Source organism: Megascapheus bottae, chromosome 22 (genome assembly GCF_031878675.1).
Source record: "Megascapheus bottae isolate mThoBot1 chromosome 22, mThoBot2.hap1, whole genome shotgun sequence".
Lineage (NCBI taxonomy): Eukaryota > Metazoa > Chordata > Mammalia > Rodentia > Geomyidae > Megascapheus > Megascapheus bottae.
In genome coordinates, this window is record NC_143530.1 from 1,272,541 (window position 1) to 1,289,862 (window position 17,322).

Here is a 17,322-nt window from a genome sequence, read left to right on the forward strand (position 1 = left end):
ACAAGTGTGGCACGCAGTGTTTCTTTTGTTATTTCTACAAGCACCCAAGCCCCCCCCCCCCCCAGCCTGATAACCTAAATGTATGTGTTGAGTATGTGGACTGACAAGCTGTGGCTAACTCTCTTTTGGTGTTCTTTGCAGAATTAGTTGTGTGTGCTGCAGATATGGAGAGCTTAAGAAAATGGAATGTTTCTTCTCTCGATCAGAAGTTTGAGCTCACACATGTGCATGGCCTGTGCTCTGTAGAGCAGCTCCTCTCACAGGACCTCTGCGTGCACGTGGGGAGGGCTTGCAGCTCCTCTCACAGGACCTCTGCGTGCACGTGGGGAGGGCTTGCAGCTCCTCTCACTTGATCTCTGCGCGCACGTGGGAAGGGCTTGCAGCTCCTCTCACAGGACCTCTGCGTGCACGTGGGGAGGGCTTGCACCTCCTCTCACAGGACCTCTGCGTGCGCGTGGGGAGGGCTTGCAGCTCCTCTCACAGGACCTCTGCGAGCACGTGGGGAGGGCTTGCAGCTCCTCTCACTTGATCTCTGTGTGCACATGGGAAGGGCTTGCAGCTCCTCTCAATCTCTGCGCGCACGTGGGGAGGGCCTGCCCTTTCTGTCTCTCCGGCTCAGTGCGTCCCCACTGCTACCATGTTTACAGCATACTTAGAATTCAGTTGAGGAAGTTTGAAATGTGTGTCCTCATTAATATGAAGTGGCCGCAGTGGTGGTTTGGGGATCAAACTCTGAAGATGTTTTGGATTTTCTTCACTGTAGATTGTGGCTGAGCGTCAGCAGGAGTACAAAGAGAAACTCCAGGAGGTGTGCGACCTCCTCACCCAAACTGAAAACCGTCTTATTGGCCACCAGGAGGCTTTTGTGATTGGAGATGGCACGGTAGAGTTGAAGAAGTACCAGTCCAAGCAAGAGGTAGAAATTGGTTTTATATCGGTGGCTGAATGTTATCTTTTGGAAGGCAGTTAGGATCGCTGCAAACTATCAGTAATTTTAGATTTCCAGAAGCAGGGCATTCCTGAGGCTCCATGTATAAGCTTTAAACTTGATGATAGATACCAAATGAAGGAGGTGTATGGAAAGTGTGGTAATGGGGGCACCTTGTGTGAAGAATTAAAATTTGAGTCCAAGCCAGGAAATGGTGGCTAATGCATGTAATCCTAGCTACTCAGGAGGCTGAGATCTGAGGATCATGGTTTGAAGCCAGCTCTGGCAGGAAATTCTGTGAGGTTCTTATCTCCAGTTAATCACACAAAAAGCTGGAAATAGTGCTGTAGCTCAAGTGGTAGAGTGCTGGCCTTGAAGAGTCCATTTGAAGCCAAATACTTGCTTGTACTTAGAAGAAAGGCATTCGTCAGCCCAGGTTCTTCCTGTATTTAGTCCTATTATTCCCCTATCTTCTTAGTAAAGGAAATGAAACAAGTAAGAGCATCCCTCAGAGATGCCTTCATGTAGGTGTCACAAAAGAGCATTCCACCAGCGTAGCTCTGGATTCAGACTGCAGACCTCTGTGGAGCTTGTGCCATAATATCTCAGGAACCTTGGTTTCTTGGCAGCACACCATTTGCTATACGACTGTAAATACTGCAAGTTAAGTTACCAGCAAAGATTATGTCACACAGGAATGGCTCAGTGAGGAGCTTCCTTTTCAGGAAACATACTCTCAGAAAACTTTTCAGGGAATGTACTTCTCAGAAAACTTTGAGGAGGCTAAAATAAAATATGGAAGAAACATTAAGATTCAAAATGATGCACCATAGAGAAGGAAAATATATTACAGCAGGAAAAAAAGAGAGGGAAATTTACTCTCAAGTCAGAGGAAAGTTGTCATTACTGAGAAGAGATCATATCATGATCATGAGATCATTTCATTTCACGGGTGAACTTTTTTTTCTAGCTTGAGATAAATAGATAGATGATAGAGTTGACACTTAGAAACAATAAATGATAAATATTACTCCATATTTTCAAACTCTGTAAATGTGCTTGTATAAATGTGCTTATATAAAAAGTATGCTTATTAAAGAATCTGGCATATGAAAATTCATGTAGATTGTACACCAAATACCTCAGTGTTTGACAGGGTACTGTCTGATTAGCCATGCAAATCTCATGCTTAATGTTACCATTTCACACTACATGAATGCTATTGAACAAATGGATGCAAATGAGCATCTTCAGTGCCCTTTCCAGACAGAGCGTGCGGGACTGGCCTTCAGGGGTCCCAAGTCTGAAATGGTCGCAATGGCTTTCCTTTTGTGTTACAAGGAATTACAGAAGGATATGCAAGAAAGTGCACGGGCATTGGCAGAGATAGTGAAAAACACAGAAAACTTCCTGAAAGAGAGTGGAGGAAAGCTGTCTGAGGACGACAAGGCTGTGCTTGAGCAGAAGCTGAGTGAAGCGAAGGCAAAGAGTGAGCAGCTCTGTGAGAAGGCGGAGCAGTCCAGGAAGGATCTGGACAAGGCCCTGAGGACTGCCCTCCAGGAGGAGACAGAGCAGGTGCGCCCAACTCCATGTGTTCTGATGAATGCAGGCTGGCATGGTTTGATTAGGTGATGTCGGGTGGTGATGAGCCCTGGTTAAGCCAACAACTAGAATTTGGAGTTTCCGTGGATGTAGTTACAAGTACTGCAGCAGGATTGGGGGGGTTGGCTTTGCATCACTTACAAGTGAAGTGGGTTTGTGAGACTTTGTACTTCTGAAATGTGTGGTCACGTTTAGTTAAAAGTGAAATTTGGGATTACCTTTTTTTTTTCCTGGTCCTTGGGCTTGAACTCAGAGCCCTGGACATAGTCCCTGAGCTTCCCTTACAGTTAACCTTCTCCCGCTTGTGCCATAGCCTTACTTTCAGGGGTTATGTTTTTTCCAGTTAAGCGATAAGAACCTCATGGACTTTGCTGCCAGGGTGGGCTTGGAACCATAATTCTCAAATCTCAACTTCCCAAGGAGCAAGGGTTACAGATGTAAACCACCAGCACCCCACCTGGAATTACATTTTCAGAGTGGTGAGGACTTTAACTGCCCATTGCTATAAGGTTCAACGGCAGTGTGATATCTGTCGTCTTTTATATTTTAAACCCCTCGAGGCACTGATATTAGAAATGCGTGGACGTGGTGCCTGGCCACATCTGTAAGTTCCCCTTCTCTGCCCAGGTTGCAGCTGCAAGGCAGCTAGAAGAGAATAGAAGGAAAATCGAAGCTCTTCTGGACTGGTTGGACTCGGAACGGGCAGGGGCAGAACACACACAGGTCGTCCAGCAGAATGGGGCCCATTTACAGGAAGGCAGTGGGAAGTCAGAGGTCGGAGAGGAGGATGAAGTCAATGGGAACTTGCCTGAAACAGTTGCCAGTGGCCACATGGTGGGCACTGAGCAGCTTCTGGACCAGCAATACCAGAGGGTCAAGGTGAGTTGATCAGCCTCGAGTTCCAGGGCTGCAAAGGCAGACATGACCTACACGTACCAAGCCTGTGTGGTCTCGGGGTGAAGGTCTAGGTTCATCATTTTGCTAAATATAATTTACACAAGTACTCTACACACATACGTAAAAAATAGGTAGAGATCACTAGATTCCGAAGTCTCTGTAGGTGAAGCGGTATTATGAGGAAGAAATAGTGCTACTTGTTCATCTGCCCAGCCAGTGCTCTGGGCCTTCTGCCTTACTTACTTTGTCCTTTCAGTTGCCTCATTACAGGACAATTGTAACTCACAGATTCAAGGTATCCCATCTAAGTTACACTTCTGTGAGGGCTAGGGCATGGATCAAGCAGTGAGGAATGGACTGAACAGTGAGAAATGGATTGAACAGTGAGGGCTGGAGCGTGGATTGAACATTGAGGAATGGATTGAACAGTGAGGGCTGGATTGAACAGTGAGGGATGGATTGAACAGTGAGGGATGGATTGAACAGCGAGGGATGGATTGAACAGGGAGGGATGGATTGAATAGGGAGGGATGGATTGAACAGTGAGGAATGGAGTATGGATTGAATCTTGGCCATCTGTCCATTCACTGTGCCACACTGGCTCCCTTTGGGACCTTGAGCTCAGGGATCATCTCATCTCATTTCCCGGGCACATGCTGTGACTCCAAAGAGATATAGAACTGCCGGGTGCCACAGCTCATGCCTGTCACCCTAGCTACTCTGGAGGCTGAGATCTGACCATCACAGTTCAGAGCCAGCTTGGGCAATAAAGACTGTGAGACTCTTATCTCCAGTTAACCACTAGAAAACTGGAAGTGGCGCTGAGGCTCTAGGGGTAGAGCAGTAGCCTTGAGCTGAAGAGCTCAGGAACAGCACCCAGGTCACACATTGGACAAAATAAAAAAGAGATAAAACTTTTCAAAAGATTCACTTTAGGACTTTTTTTTTAAAGCAGTACTAAAGTTTGAACTCGGGGCCTTTTCCTTGGTAAGCCTGCTGCACTCTTAGGGGCCTGACTTCCAGCCCTGATTTTTGGTCATTATTTTTGAGGTAGGTCTCATTTCATGCCGGATGTGCTCTGGACTATAGCCCTTGTGTTTGATTCTTTCATGTGCAGAACAGTTAGCACAAGTCCACACTCAGCATCTTGTGGAGAAGGGATCTCTCAAGCTTCTTTTCTGCCCCAGCTGGCCTCACACAGCAGGCTCCCAAGGAGCTTGGATTACAGGTGTGGGCCCCTGACCCCTGGCGACACAAAAGTACTCCACGTAATCACGGCCTTGATGTCATCAATCTGGGTGGCTGGATGGCTGACTCGTAGAAGCGTTTGCAGTTGTTCTCTTTCTCTTTAGGACCTGGGAACAGGGTGCTGCTGGTAAGGTTCTTCTGGAACCTCAGGATAGATTCAGCCAGGGGAAGTTCTTACAAGAACTGTCGCTGTAATTTCCTCTTAAAATGAAAAATCAAATGAATTCCTCAAAAAAGCTATCAGGTCAGGAAAAGTTCCCAACTTCACCAGAGTAGTGAGAGAATTTACTAGAATTTTCAGTTTGCAATGTGGCTGACAGTTCTCGTTTCCTCTTTTTTTTTTTTAATCTCCAAGGCCATGCAGTTGTAGCAGGCCACAGGAGCATCAGCCTTCCAGCGATTAGCATGGGAATATACTTCAAATACCAAACAAGAAATTCCTTTATGAAAAATACCATGGGCTTCAGACAGTGAGGGGGCTGAGGTTAGAGTGCTGTCTTCACCTGTTACTGCTGCTGGCGCATGAGAAGGCTCCAAAGCCAAGGAGAGACAGAGTTGGGTGGGTGAGTGGTGAGCTGGGGACAGAGCCAGTCTTCCATGGTTCCTGATGGGGACTGTGTAGAAGAGGTTTGTGCAAAGATCTTACACAGATGGAGTTTGTCCCAGCGGGTATCTGACATGAGGCAGTCACTAGAAAGAGGAGAGGAGAGAAGGGTCCTAGTGTGTGCTGCCAGGTGAGGGGCGACAGTAGAGTGGAGGAAGGAGGGGATCAGGTTACTGCCAGTAAGCTGGGGTAAGCGTCCAGAACCACACAGGCTGGTGGTGGTTTTTGCTGCACTGCACTTGTGTGGCACATTAGAGAATGTTCAGCCGCCCCCCCCCCCCCCGAAGTTGAGACAGTAGCCGTGCACACCTGTGAACTCCACATCACGCCTGCCCGTGTTGAGTGCATTTGAACCCCAGCATGTGGCAGGCTCCACGGGAAGTGCTCTTCATATGGGCATGTGCGCAGTGCTCCTGGCTGAGTGGGGCAGCCTCTCCATGGGGGGGTCGCAGGGTAGCGGTGGTGAGCAGGCTCAATCATCTCGCGAATCTGTTCTTGGAGCTTCCACCAGGCTTCTGTATGCCCTGTTCCTGCTCAGCTATCATCAGGATGTTCTACAGACTGAATGTTGCAGTCTGTTTTTTCCTGTGTCACATGGGTGTTAAAGCTCATTTCCTAACAAGCCTTGTGTACAGATCACTGTGCTCGTTGGGCCTGTGAGTGGGGGCACAGGGCTCCCAGCAGCTCTGGAGCTCCCCTGGCTTTGTCTCCATGCAGGCCGAACACGAGAAGCTGGTGGCTCAGCACCAGGCCGTCATCATTGCCACCCAGTCTGCACAGTCACTGCTCGAGAGGCAGGGCCACCTCCTGGCCCCCGAGGAGAGGAAGAAGCTGCAGCAGAACACCAAGGCTTTGAAAACCCATTATGAGGCGGCACTGACCGAGGCTGAGAGGAGGGTAAAGCTGACGCACTCTCTGCAAGAAGAGCTGGAGAAGTTTGAGGCAGATCACAGTGAGTTTGAGCACTGGCTTGAGCAGTCTGAGCAGGAGTTGGAGAACCTAGAAGCCGGGGCAGATGACTTCAGTGGATTGATGGCCAAGCTGAAGAGGCAGAAGAGTTTCTCCGAAGACGTGATTGCTCACAGAGGCGACTTGCGGTACATCACCATGTCAGGAAACAGGGCCCTGGAAACTGCCAGGTCCTGCACCCAGGGAGTCCAGGGGAGCCTCAACTCCTCTGCAGCTCACAGAGAGGTGCAGAGCAAGCTGGACCAGGCCACCGACCGCTTCCGGTCCCTCTATGCTAAGGTAATCTGATTTTCATTTTTGAGGGCAAGAGCAACCTGTGATTGTAGTTTTGTTTGTATTTAGAAGCAGAAGACCTAAAAACATACATAATGAAAAACGGTGATTTCTTCTGATTCCCTTCTAAACAATGGGTTTGAAGGTTAGGGTTTAATCTTCTTTAATCCTTAGCTTAACCTTTGGCTTGAGAATGATTTTGAGAAAGCCTTAGCATAAAACCAGTATCCAGTTTAACCACCAGGTGGCATTTGTGTCTTAATTCTAAGCCAGAAGAGGGGCTGACATCCTCCAGTTTGGGAACTGAGATTTCCTAACAGATCTTTCTCATGTCCTACAGTAAATTGTTTTCATTGAGACAGACAATTTTCCTTCCTCTGATTCCGTGGAACAAGGAAGAGCTCTGAGCCTATATATTTCCTACTAGAATACAAACTGTCCAGTCTTAATCCCCACCTGTGCTGTGACTCCTCGTGTTCTGCTATTTAAGTATAAACCACTACCCCTCCCTCTGTCAGTCAGCCTGTAGGGGAGGACGGTGGTTTACTAAGCACCCTTCAGCTCTCTACATGGTGTGTGTGCAGGCACCAGTGTGTGAGGCTAGCAATGGCACCTGAACAGTCTGTCAGCTCTGGTGATTCTTCATTTGGTTTTGAATTGGTGAAGTGTAGAACTATCCCCTCATTTTTTTTTTTTTTTTGCCAGTCCTGGGCATGAACTCAGGGCCTGAGCACTGTCCCTGGATTTTCTCAAGGATAGAGCGCTACCACTTGAGCCACAGCACCACTTCTGGCTTTTTGCTATATATTTGGTAGCGAGAAATCAAACCCGGGTCTTCGTTCATGCTAGGCAAGCACTCTACCACTAGGCCACACTCCCCGCCCCATCCCCTCATTTTTATGGTTATATTTGGACTTCCTCATATAAAGGAGAAAGGTTATAGCCTTGGAAGTTCTGTTGGTCTTCTTTCTCCAAGTTTCACAGTTCCTAAGTCCCAGGATGATTTGAGGCACAAGGCAAGAATAAGGTTTTGATTTCCTTTCCTCTGTCCCTCTGTTGCATTTTAGTGCAGCATCCTTGGAAACAACCTTAAAGATCTGGTGGACAAATATGAACACTACGAGGATGCTTCCTGTGCACTTCTCTCTGGACTCCAGGCCTGTGAGGCTGCAGCGAGCAGACATCTATGTGAACCTATTGCTGTGGACCCCCAAAATCTGCAAAGGCAGCTAGAAGAGACCAAGGTAGTAAAGAAGGGGAGAGAGAACTGAGAGATCCAGTCTTCCAGCAGTCTAATCGCCATAATGGCTTACGAGGTGGGGGGGACATTCTTCCTCCAGGGGGCCTGTCTCACATCCATTAGCCCCCCGACTTAGTGTTTATTACCCAGCCCCCAGTGTCGTCATTGGAATGAAGGACGACAGCAAGAGGTCTTTTGTGAGCATTGCTGGTCCCAAAGTAGATTAGAACAAGAATGGCACGGAGAGGGGCGGGGTATGCCACGATAAGATCAGCTCTTGGGGACTAGGATTGGGCTCCGGGCAGACTTCCTGCAGAGCTCCCAGAACACCTGCCACCTTCAAGAATGCTGGCGGGAGGACATAGAGGCCAGGAGTCTCAGCCACAATGCAAGAGGTAGAGAAAGCGTCTTCTGGATTTTGAACTGATGTGATTCCTTAAAATTCTAAAGCAAAGGTAGACAACGTTGGAACTGTTCTTCCTCAACAACGCCGATAATTTTTCTTGTCTCATAGTACCAGGGGGTGAACTTGGGGTCACACACTGGCTCAGCATGTGCTCTGCCACTCAAGCCACTCTTGCTGGCCCCTCTTTTGGTTTGGCCGTCGTTAGAGGTCGTCTCTCCCTCTGTTCCCAGGCCACTCTGGACTGTGCTCCTCCTATTTGAGCTTGCCCACGCTGCTGAGGTGGCAGGTGCATGCCACTCGACCCAGCCATGGTTGACATGGAGTCTGGTAAATTTTTTCCCAGGCCAGTTCAAACCATGATTCATCCACCCGCAGGTATACCCGGTGATTTTGAATACATTGGTTGGCATTTCTGGAACAGGGTGTGGAGAAAGGTGGGACTGAAGGTGGAAGGAAGAAGTCTTCCTGGACCGTTCTAGCCTGCTCCAGCCTTTATTATGAAGGGGCCTCTGTGGAGAGATGTTGGTAGAGATGTGCCCGTGAGCTGTGACATAGGGGCGGAAAGGTTGGGGAAGCCACTGGAGGACCCAGGAGGGGAGTTAGGGCTCCATGCCCACAGGCATGGCTGTCCTGCTGGGATGCAGATGTGGAGCCCGGTCTGACTGGAAACACAGGGTTAAGCAGGTGGGTTGACCTGACTGTGGAAAGGAAGGACAGAGAGGAGGGAGGGTGGGAGCGGCCTGGTTTAGACTTTAAGTCTCCATCTTCTCCCTGGAGGAGGAGGCGTGGAGAAGGGAAGAAGATGATGTTTAGCTCTGGAGAGTTTTAAGGTCATTGTTCACAGCCAGAGGGAAACACTCAGGGAACAATGGGGAAGCTGGACTTGGCACCCCAGGTGTAGCTCTGGATGGAGGGCCCTGTTCCTCTCAGGACTGCCTGCCTGTGAGCCTACCAGCCAGCTGGGGCACTAGGAGCTCAGGGTCCTTTGTGGCTCCCACCCCCATTTCCCCCCATCCTCACCAGGAATTGCCTCTACTCCTACATCTGCAGCGCTTCTGTGCGGCAAAATCAGGAATGCATCCTCTCCCTCTCTCTCTCTCTCTCTCTCCATTAGCAGCAACTGCTGCTGCTGTTCTTCCTTTTCTTCCTCCTCCTCTTTCTCTTCCTCATTGTCGTCTTCTTCTTCCTCCTTCTCCTCCTCTTCCTCCTCCTGCTCTTTCTTCTTCCTCCTCCTCCCCTTCTTTTCTTCTCCTCTACCTCCCCCATCTTCCTCCTCCTCCTCCTCCTCCTCCTCCTCCTCCTCCTCCTCCTCCTGCTTCTTCCTTCTTTTGTCTTTGCCAGTTCTGAGGCTTGAACTCAGGGCCTGGGGCCCTGTCCCTGAACTCTTGCTTAAGGCTAGCGCTCTACTACTTTGAACCATAGCTCCACTGGAGTTCGTGTGTGTGTGTGTGTGTGTTTGTGTGTGTGTGTGTGTGTGTGTGTGTGTGTGTCTTGTTGGAGATGAGAGTCTCACAAACTTTGCCTGTCTTGGCTGGTTTTGAAATGCGATCCTCAGTTCTCAGCCTCCTGAGTAGCTTAGATTATAGCACCAGCGCTTGGGCCATATTATCCCTGTGACAGAACCCTTAACCATTTCCACTTGTTCCCTTTCTGGAAGCTTGGGGATACTTTTACCATCCTGACCCCACTCTGTCTCCAACACTGCATCATGTAACCCCATCTTGTAGTAACCATATAATGCCCAGAAACTTGAAGCCCCCCAGAAGGATCACCAGAGACCGAAGATCAATGCAAATTGCAATGAGTCGTTTATTGACGAGCTTGAGCACGGGTCTCTGTGCACTGATAGTCGAGTGCAGACCAGAGGCCACGTGCACAAAATGACAGCACCTTTAATACATTCTTTGGTAGGGGGCAGGTCCCAGTAATCATTCCATTCAGTGATTGGCACAATACAAAACGGGAGGAGGGTCGTGACTAGTCATTGGTCGGTTGCACTTTGAACTGATTGGCTAACGGGTGAAGGGACAGACCCACTATGCGATCAGTGGAGAAAACCTGAGGACAGGCTAACAGGCTTGTGCCTAGTTCGCTGGCTCTCGCAAGTCCGACCTTGTACAAGTATAAAGATACAAATGTCTAATCATAGGTTTATAGAAAATATATAGATATTTTCTACGCTCCTCAACCACAGTATTCTACCCTGTAGTAACCCCTCCCTGAAAGAACCCCATCACGTAGTAACTCTGCCATGTAGAAACCTCATCCTGTAGCAACCCCATCATGTAACCCTATCCTGAGGTAGCCCAGCACGTAAGCGCCCTTCAGGGTCTGCATGACCTCCTTTCCTACTGTCTCTTAGCTTGCTCCTCCCACGGTCTCCTTCCACACATGTTCAGTCTTCTCCTTTGCCTGCTTTGCCCTCTCCTGCTGCAAAGCAGAGCTCCTCTGTGCTTGAGCCTGCCCTGTGCTCTGACCTGTGCCTGGGTGCTTCTCCCTCGGTCTCCTTTGTCGCTGGCCTCTGTAATGGGGCTGGCTCCTCTGGCATTGATGGTGGTGTTCTGTTGTCTGTAGAATGTGCACAGTGCAATGGAGGAATGGACTCCACTGTGAGAACGTGCAGTTGGTGGCTGCCATATTGGATAGTGCCGTGTAACCAATGCTCAGGACTCTCAGCCCTCTAACACCTGTCCTTCCCCCATCCAGAGCACCTGGTAGAGGAATCCTGCTGTTCTCTGGAGTTCTTGCCACTTGGCTCCAGGCGGGATCCCCACTTCATTCTTTGCTGTGGGGCCACGGCGTTGTTCCTCTGCAGCACAATGGATTTAGCCACTCTTGCTCAGACACCAGCATTCCCCATTGCTACAACAACATGTTAGGCCCTGAGCCGATCACCACAGGCCTCTCCTTCCCACTCCCATTCATTCATGGCAGGCATTCTAACACTGGATGGGCCGCTCCCCTGCTGCAGGGACGCACTCTCCAGCTCCATCTCTGTGTGTCCTCCAAGGCACTCTGCAATACCACCACCACCGGCAAAGACACCACACCACAGAGCCCTCCTTCCTCCTCCTCCTCCTCCTCTTCCTCCTCCTCCTCCTCCACCTCCTCCTCCCCCCTCCTCCCTCCCCCTCCTCCCTCTTCTTCTAACCACCTACAAAGATACCAGGCTATAGCAATTGGCCTCCTTTCTCTTCTTCCTCCCTCTCTGTCCTCCCCCTTCTCTCCTGTTTTCTCCTTCTCGTCCCTCTTCCCCTTAATCCTCCCTCCTCTCCCTCTCTCCCCTCTTTTCTCCCCCACCCCCATCACTCTCCCTCTTAGCCCCCAGAAGTACTTCTGCTCTCTCACCTTTGGCCTTTGTCACTTCCTGCCTTATACAAGAGATTCCTACTTTTCACAATATGTAGCAAAGCTCTTTCCGTTTTTTAGACATTCGATAACTTTTGCGAAAGCAGCAGAAGTAGGTATGACCTGGTGTTGGGTTAGGACTCCCTGGTGTGGAAGGCCTGATGATCTCCTTGCCCAGAGTCAGAACCGGTCCCAAGGATGTTTTGGTGTGGTGGGCATAGTCCATAGGAAGCCTAGAGTGGGCTTTGGTGGAGAATTTAAGCTGTAGTGAAAGGGGACCCAGAAAGTTACTATAAACACCCTACTCAGCAGTTATTTCAGGAGTGGTCACTCGGCCTGCTGGTGCTATATTATATTGCCCTTAGTCTGAGAACTTCAGAGTCATTTTATAATGAGGAAAGTTCGTGTAGTAAGAGTCTACTCTGTACAAGCTAATTTAACTTGCTGTGAATAGTTTTCTGAACTGGAAATCCGACCCTGAATTGCTGTAAATCTGATTGTGAATTACGTTATCCACAGGTTCTGCAAGGACAGATTTCCAGCCAGCAGGTTGCTGTGGAGAAGCTGAAGAAGACAGCTGATGTACTTCTTGATGCCGGAGGGATCTTGCTTCCAGCCAGGAATGACGTCCAGAGGACACTGGGTGAGGCTTTGTGCTATTTTGCTTTCTATAAGACATATAAAGTCTAACAGGGAGAAAATGTTCGGAAGTACACATTCTGCTATTTGTGTTCTCGCTCTGGTTACCATTAGATTCTTCTTATTATTGACAAGGTTTTGGATGGTTGACATGTACTTTGAATTTACTGTTCAAACCCATTTCTTTTCCTAATTTATGCATGGAAATGTCCTCACTCCCCTCAATGTGCTTGGGAAGGAATGAGTGGGACGCCCCTGCAGGTGATGTTTTCTGTTCTGTTTGAACTAGATGACATCGTTGGGAGATACAATGATCTGTCCAGGTCTGTGAACGAACGAAATGAAAGATTGCAGATAACACTGACCCGCTCCCTGAGTGTGCAGGATGGCCTGGATGAGATGCTGGACTGGATGGGAGGTGTGGAGAGGTCACTGGACGAGCCAGGCCTGGTGCCCTTGAACTCCACAGCCCTCCAGGAGCTCATCACTAACAACATTGTGAGTGACGTTGTGAAAAGGCAGTCATCTGTCTCCGAGGTAGACTGATGTTACTTGCATGTAACGGGGTGAAACTGTGTACACAAAAACTCTGTGTAAGTTTTTTCCCCTGTATTGGAGCTGATGAAGGCACATTTCTATTTTTTGTGAATACTATTTCTTACTGAATTATACTTGGTGTTTTACTGCTTCAGTCAGCTGTACATGAAGCTCCTCAGATCAGTCTTGTCTAGCCTTCTAAAAACTGGGACCATGGCTAACCTCTGGCTCAAAGAGCAGCCCCTGACTCTTCCTCACACCGACCAGGTGTGTTCTCTAAGCCCTTGTGAAGATACAGGGGTGTGATTCCACAGGGATAAATCACACCTGTCTTTAGTACTGTCCATTCTCCGTCCAAGACACAGCTTGTCCATGCAGATTTCATTACAGATGGTCATTTAGAAAGTTCTGTGGCACTAGTACCCATCATTACGAAGCATGCCCACTGTCTGGTTCATTTCAGGTGGTGGAACAGGACATCGCTGGGCGTCAGAGCAGTATAAATGCCATGAATGAGAAGGTGAAGACATTCATGGAGACAACGGATCCCTCCACTGCTTCTTCCCTGCAGGCAAGAATGAAGGACCTGTCTGCCAGGTTTTCAGAAGCCAGACACAAGCACCAAGAAAAACTCACCAAAATGGAGGGACTGAAAACCAAAGTGGAACTGTTCGAGAACCTCTCAGAGAAGCTCCAGACATTTCTAGAAACAAAAACTCAGGCTCTCACTGAGGCAGATGTGCCAGGAAAAGATGTTGCAGAATTGTCTCAGTGCATGCAGGCAAGTCATCCTGGGTGCCCGTGAGGCTGAGTAAGTCCATTGATCATAACAGACAGATGCATTTCTTGGCAGAATTATAATTAGCAGTTGTCATCTGAATTGGTTATGGATGAATAAAGATATCTAGATTCTTCTTTTTTAAAAAAAATCAAACCTGTTGGCTTGGGAAGTGGAGGCAAGAGAGTTGTGAGTTCAAGACCAGGCTAGGCAAAGTTATGAGAACCCATCTCAAAAACAACATACAAGAGTCTAGGAATATAACTGAAGTAGTAGAGCCTTTTCCTGTCAAGTGTGTGGTCCTGTGTTCAAGCCTCAGAACTGCAAAAGACCCTTCAACCCTTCTGCTAGAAACCTTTGCTGGTTCTGTCCTTTTACATAGAAAAAAAGGTACAGACACCTTAAATGCCAGGAAACACTGAGATAGGAAGCATTGAAAACAGGTACTTTATAAAAACTTAAAAGAGTTTACTGAGGTCTCTTTCATGAACTGACAGATTCTTTTGTGAAATTCTGAGTGGAACCATTCTGGTCCCAGCATACTCCGGGGTAGATCTAGACTGACTAACTATCTAAATGCTTCATAGGAATCAACATCTGAATTCTTAGAACGCCAGAAGGATCTTGAAACTTTGCATGGTCTCCTGAAGGAGATATGCAGCCATGGCTTACCAGGAGATAAAGCTCTAGTTTTTGAAAAGACAAATAATTTGTCCAAGAAATTCAAAGAAATGGAAGAGATCATCAAAGAAAAGTAAGTTCCACTTAAAACTATTTTCTTCTGCTTGAGTCAGGTGAGCTGCTTTTATTTTCTGAGGTAAAAAACTGAAACTGAACACTTGAGAATAAGTATGGAGTTGTTTGCATTTTGCTGTATTTTTATTGTTCTCTAGATCATATGTTATTTGTTCAACTATTTACAAGGAAAACCCAATGTTTCTTCCACAAAAGTAGCAGGCATTATGTAAGAAAAGCGGTCGTGGTGGTGGTGTGGTGGTGGTGTGGTGGTGGTGTGGTGGTGGTGTGGTGGTGGTATATAACTGAAAACAACTGAAACTCACTGCTGTCTTCCCACTAGCACTGGCAAATCCCACCTTGTAATTTGCAAAGACAGATATTCTTTACTTTCTGGCCTCAGTTAAGAAGCTGTGCACAGTTTCAGTGTAGTTCTTAGTGGCATTTTAATGTAGAACAGTTTATTGTTTAGAGATGAGCCACATATGATTCTACAGAAGAGCAAGAGAAGAATCCAGACAGTGACCCTGTCATGAAAAAATTGCTGTCCAGTTTTGAACAGTCCCTTTTCTGATCTCTAGTTGAGAATTCATATCTGGTTTTGCTGAATTTTATATGCAGGCCCCCAAAATAGGAGCTGGCTATCTCTCTTTTCTGTATTTCTTCCCAATTCTCCACGTGAAATGTTGCAGTGATAATTCACCTTGTGTGGAGAACTGGCTTTCTTAGGGAATCTCTGGGCTATTTATCCCTTCAGAGGTGTTCTACTTCAGACAGCGTGGCCACCAGTGACCAGCCCTGCTATGGTCCATTCTCCTCTCCAGAGTTGCACAAGCTGGCATGTGTGCATGCGCCCGCCTCTTTGGTTTGTCTGGAGTGGCACGAGACACCCTATGAGCAGACAGGTCAAAGTGCATGGCCCCCAAATAGAGGTTCCATAGCAGAGAGAGCCGTTCTTGCTGACTACCTGTCTTGTCCACGAGTGCTGCCCCTGGAAGAGGCAGGAATCTAGTAGATTTTACTGGCCAGCCAGGGAGAACCAAAGGGAGGCAAATGTTGGGACATGGCAATGTTTATGTAGTGCTTAGTGGTTTTTCGTTAGAGCCTCTCCTGTTACAGCTTAAATTCCGGTGTGATTTTTGTGAACTAGAAAAGAAGCTGTAACTTCTTATCAAGAACAGCAAGAAGCTTTCCAAGTCCTTGTTAAATCATTGAAGTCATGGATAAAAGAAACAACAGAGAAAGTTCCCGGAGTACGGCCTTCCCTGGGTACCGAGGATTTAGAAAGATTTCTGGAAGAAACTCAGGTGACTGGTTGTATTCTGTGTTTGCCTGGGTTATAATGAAAAGTAGCTTCCTTAGATCTAGAATCACAAAGTTAGATCTTCTCTATAGGTTTTGGTGACTTCTGGAAGCTATGGTATTTAACTGGTCCTTTGAGGAAGGATTTTTAATAGGTACATGAATTATGGTCTGCCTTAGCAGTTTCCCTCCCCACCAGATCTGTACTTGGAGTCACTTCTTCTATACTCCTCAGAAGAGGAAGTAAAAAGTCCCCTTTCATCACCAGAGATTTGACTCTAGCTTAGATCTATCCCCATAGCCAGTATTTGAAGATGGAAGTTATTTGAGTCTCTTGTAGAAAGAATGGTCAAGTTATAAAAGCTATGACAAGGGGCTGGGAGTTTGGCCTAGTGGTAGAGTGCTTGCCGAGCATGCACAAAGACCTGGGTTCGATTCCTTGATACCACATACATAGACAATGCAAAGTGGTAGAGCTCTAGCCTTGAGAAAACCCAGGGACAGTGCTCAGGCCCTAAGCTCAAGCCCCGGTCTGGCCAAAAAAAAAAAGCTATGATAAGTTATGACATTTTCCTCTCTAAATGTTTAGAGGATTTGAAGATGGAAATTTTGATGATGAAAATTCACTTTCAGCCAGTTGCTGGTAACTCACACCTATAATCCCAGTTACTCAGGAGGCACTGAAGAGGCTGAGATCTGAGGGTCGAGGTTTGGAGTCAGCCCAAGCAGAAAAGCCTCTGAGACTCTTGGACAGGGTCCTGTGGCTCAAGTGACCAGAGACTTGAGCAAAATAAGCTCAGGGACACCACCCTGGCCCTGAGGCCAAGCTTTAGGACCAAAGTAAATAACTCACTTTCAGATGAAGTTTTAATTCCCACATGTTTCTTTGTATTGTTTCTGGCACATCTCATCTCAGGGCGGACATACAGTTGACAGTCATATAGATATACCATGAGCCTACAGTTAACAGTTACCTCAGAATCCAGGACAGCAGGCAGAGCCCTATATCTGCCTAGCTAGTGGCAGAATGCAGAATGGGCCCTGCCCCACCCCTCCCTGCTAACCTGGCTAACAGTCACCTGGATCTTGTGACCCCACTCCACCCCTCCCTGCTGGCCTGGCTAACCGTCACCTGGGCCTTGAGCAGACAGGGAAAAGGTCTTTGTCTCTAGTCATTCCCCACAGATCAGAGCTCAGCCATTGCCAATTCAAGATGTGTTTGAGAACTTAAATGACAATGTGCAAATATGAGAATATTAAGAAGACTTTTTATATCTCAAGAAATTGCAGGAAGAGTGGAGTTCCAAGAGTACAGATATTGAGAGAGTCCGCAGTAGTGGGACCTCACTGTATCATCTTGTGAGTGCCTTGAGCACACCTGCCAAAGTCATGGCAGGAGCCAAACCAGGTAAGCACTTTGCTCTTCTTACCTGCGTAGCTCCATGTCAACATGCAGAAATGATGCAGAGGGAAATGACAAGAAAGGGGGGGGGGTCCTGAAACACAGCCAAAGCTCTCAGGAAGAGTGTGTGTACCACTCCAGTGGCAGATCCCTCAACAGGCTTCATTTATGCAATACTAAAAAATAAAAATACTACAAGACTATGTAAATATGAATGAATGTGATACTGGACAATAGTAGCTTCCGTTGTTTTTTTTTGGCTTTTCCATTAAATGGAGCTCACTCTAGTCATTGATTAAGAAATGAATACAGTAGTCTCCTGGAAAAGAACCTGGAGGAGAAAGGCGCTTCACTCTTGTCTTATTCGCATTTACTTTGTCCTATACATCCTTTCCAAAGAAGCAAGTGTATAGC

General features: G+C 47.6%; 1 protein-coding gene across 7 annotated transcripts in view; it reads left to right on the forward strand.

Moving 5' to 3' along the window:
- Nucleotides 1-17,322, forward strand: part of LOC150047545 (dystonin-like) — a 287,691-nt gene that overhangs the window by 182,974 nt on the left and 87,395 nt on the right. For all 7 annotated transcript variants that reach the window (XM_090355460.1, XM_090355461.1, XM_090355456.1 and 4 more), the window contains 11 exons: nucleotides 764-916; nucleotides 2,270-2,503; nucleotides 3,158-3,409; nucleotides 5,997-6,527; nucleotides 7,589-7,765; nucleotides 12,035-12,158; nucleotides 12,444-12,652; nucleotides 13,155-13,472; nucleotides 14,057-14,223; nucleotides 15,355-15,511; nucleotides 16,788-16,914. In XM_090355460.1, coding sequence (XP_090211586.1) covers nucleotides 764-916; nucleotides 2,270-2,503; nucleotides 3,158-3,409; nucleotides 5,997-6,527; nucleotides 7,589-7,765; nucleotides 12,035-12,158; nucleotides 12,444-12,652; nucleotides 13,155-13,472; nucleotides 14,057-14,223; nucleotides 15,355-15,511; nucleotides 16,788-16,914 — 2,449 coding nt within the window. The remainder of the gene's footprint in view (nucleotides 1-763; nucleotides 917-2,269; nucleotides 2,504-3,157; nucleotides 3,410-5,996; nucleotides 6,528-7,588; nucleotides 7,766-12,034; nucleotides 12,159-12,443; nucleotides 12,653-13,154; nucleotides 13,473-14,056; nucleotides 14,224-15,354; nucleotides 15,512-16,787; nucleotides 16,915-17,322) is intronic.